This window comes from Impatiens glandulifera, chromosome 1, assembly GCF_907164915.1.
Source record: "Impatiens glandulifera chromosome 1, dImpGla2.1, whole genome shotgun sequence".
NCBI classification, from domain to species: domain Eukaryota; kingdom Viridiplantae; phylum Streptophyta; class Magnoliopsida; order Ericales; family Balsaminaceae; genus Impatiens; species Impatiens glandulifera.
The window spans coordinates 63,455,913-63,459,339 of NC_061862.1; the positions used below are offsets into that span (position 1 = coordinate 63,455,913).

General features: G+C 28.5%; 1 protein-coding gene across 1 annotated transcript; it reads right to left on the reverse strand.

Annotated features, from left to right (window-relative positions):
• Window positions 1–1,907: 1,907 nt before the first annotated feature.
• LOC124929997 (probable E3 ubiquitin-protein ligase plr-1) lies at window positions 1,908–2,498 on the reverse strand. The gene has a single exon (XM_047470371.1). The coding sequence runs from the start codon at window positions 2,496–2,498 to the stop codon at window positions 1,908–1,910; it is 591 nt and encodes a 196-aa protein (XP_047326327.1).
• Between the last annotated feature and the right edge of the window lie 929 nt (window positions 2,499–3,427).

The window sequence follows — 3,427 nt, forward strand, 5'->3', positions numbered from 1 at the left end:
ATATGATGGAATATATATATATAACTTTTTTATCTCCTTTTTAATCTCTTATTTCCGTATTATAATATATTAACCATTTAAATCTTAGTTTATATTATTAAAATTTAATATATATATCTACATATATTTTTTTTTTACTATTTTAGGGTCCCAAAATTTAAATTTGCATTGGGCTTCAAATTCTCAGAGGGACACCGTATTTGTGCGGCTTAAAATAATATGTATGATTGTCCTTGTCGTTAGGGGTGGACAAACCTACGGATCGGATACGATCCGGTATTTCGGATCAGATATCCGCCTTTATTTTTTCAAAAATTGTGATCCGTATCCGATTCGGTATCCGACCACTATCCGATTCGAAAATACCGGATCAGATCGGATCGGCCAGCCGGATACCCGCTGATCCGATTTTTTTCATATTTTAATTTTTTTCATATGCTAGAAAATTGAAATTGTTCTATTAAGGATTTCAATTATAAATAATGACGATTTGAGAAAAGATCTAAAGGAAAATGGGAAAAAAAACAAATTAAAGAGACATATTTTTGTTTGGATTTGTAAAGGAAAATGGGAGAAAACATAAGAAATAGGGAGATTTTGTATTTTTATTTGGGTTTGTAAAGAAAAGAAAGGAAGAGATAGATTTTTGTTTAGTTTGTAATTGTTTAATAATATTTTTATTTGAGTCTGTAAAGAGAATCATGAAGGAAAATATAGGAAGAGAGAGATTTTTGGTTGGGTTTGTATTTATTTAATTATATTTTCGTTTGGGTTTGTTTATTTAATAAATTTTAAAAATCACCGGATCGGCTTCGGATATCCGAAATCTTTTTTGCCCGATCCGTATCCGATCCGGAAATCCGGTAAAAATATCGGATCGGATCGACATCCGAATCCGATCCATCGGATACAGATTTTTTCGGATCGGATCGGCCAGATCAATGGATCGAGTCTTTCGAATCTGATTTTTTGGCCACCCCTACTTATCGTCACATATATTACTAATTACTAATTTCAGTATTGATTTTTTTATGTTATTTACTACGCTATTTGGTATTTGGGATGATTTGTTCCTTTAATAAGATACAATTAGTTATTAATGTCTTAATAGCACTATAATGATTTTGTCGTTTATAATATTATAGTAAAAAGGTTTCTACCATCATTTAGGTGCCAATTTTTAGTTAGACGGCAATTATTTAGATTATTATCCTTTCGAATAATGAATAAAATGCAACTTTGGACCTACAATTTATGTAACCTTGAGTTACTTGAAGACTTACATACATAAAAGTTTAATAATAATGATTACAAATGCAACTAAATTTACATCACTATTTTCTTAAGATATTATTAAACAATATTCTAAATGTAGTTATGAACCAGATGCTTAGTTCATAAAATCTTTTGTTATTGTTACATTGATCATTTATCTCATAACAAATACCAATGTAAATACCATAAAATTTGAAGAGAGCTTAGATGGAGAGAGATGTCAATGTGTGAATGTCAATACATTATTGAGTAAAAGATGATATTAGAAGTCAGTACTAATATATTTTGCTTAGTGTAAAAAAAATAGTTTTATAGAAAGATAGAATAAATGTTGAATAAACTAACAAGCATATAGAGATATTAAATGATGGTACGTGTTGTTCAAAAGACATCTCCTTAATATATAATTCATTGTATCTAAATATTTACAAATATAGTGCATATATATTTTCTTATTAATACGTTAATTATCTTCCAATAAATAAATAAATAAATAACTTTCTGATAAAATATTATAATCATTATTTCCTCAAACAAAAATAATTGAAAATAAAAAAGTTTATAATTAAGAGATTACAATGAACATAACTCAATGGCATGAGATTTATTTATCTTTTTTTTATTCTAACAAGCTAATACAAATGTGAAATCACTGGTGTACGACACAAAGGACAAGAACTGCTCCTAGTCATCCAATTGATAATACAACGATGATGAAAGACATGGTTGCAATGCAACATCTTATTAATCTCAACTCCAACATTAAATTTCTCCAAACAAACCACACATGTTTCACTCCTTTCCCTTTCTGACGCCGATGACTTAGTGTCATGCATGATCTTGCATATATCGTATTTTACCCAACAATGCATGGAAAAGCGACACTTGGTCCAACTTTGCCGAAAAAAGTTGTTAATGCAGTTTTCTACCTCTGTCCTTGCATCCAATTGAACGTCTGATTTTTTAAGCCATTCATTGACATATGATGGCACTTCATGTCGAAGAACGTGTTCGAAATAAATCGAAACTTTTGGGCCAATCTCAACCCCATCAGTGATCAATTCGCCTCTTAAAGAACGGCTAAACTCTCCCCTTATGTTTACCAAACAAACAAGCACTCTGTACTTGGGTAATTCATTACCCATAGATGTGTTATCCTCGTACTGAACGCTTACATAGATGTGGTGGTAAGTTGGCGGTGCAACTGGAATATGTAGCGCCATATCGAAAAGAGCAAGAGATTTCTATATAGATCTAGAAGAACAATTGAGGATTGATAGGTTATAAATGGGAGAGGAGAAAATAATATGACTTAGCAGAGAGTGAATACATGTGATTGTTCAACCAGGACAAGTTATTTATATCTATGCTTAGTGGAATACAAAATAAATGCAATTTTCAATCTGTTCTATTTTATTTTACTTTTATTTGCTTAGATTGTTATAATCTAAGACTTTATACAAAAAAATATATTAAAAAAAGTTTGTTTATCAATTGTTTTACCCTTTAAGGTGGTTGTGAATTAAATTAAATTTGGATTTATTCATAAATATATTTTTATATCTCACCTAACATGAGTTTTGATACTTTTTAAAATATTGATTGTTTAACTTTTTATCTCTCTTTTTTTTGTGTGAATGAACTTTGACTTAAATTAGATTACAATAATCTTGTGAGGGTCCGGAATTTTGTATTTACATTAAATATGATGATACTATCTTCTTCATTTTTTAGACAAAATTCTATATTTACAAAATAGTTAGTTTAAGCAACATTTATTATTTTAGAAAGTCTTAGCAAAAACTAAGAGAAAATTTTTAGAAAAATTAGGATATTATACAGGCATGAATGACCCGTGTAACCTTTAAAAAATGAGATTAAAATTCAGTTATATGATTATTAATTGGGTTGGCTTCATTTAATCAATGAGTATTTTGATGAAAATTTGACTAATACAATTCACTATAATTAAGTTGATTTACTTCATGTATAATTGTTTTTGTCGTTTCGATGTGTTACTAAATAATGTTTGTTTTACTAACTCATATAATATTTAAATTGTCATCATTGTTCTTTGAATAATATATGTTTAGTTATTAATGTGCTAATTTATATTTTGATCGTTTATAACATTATATTAAGTACTTTTCAA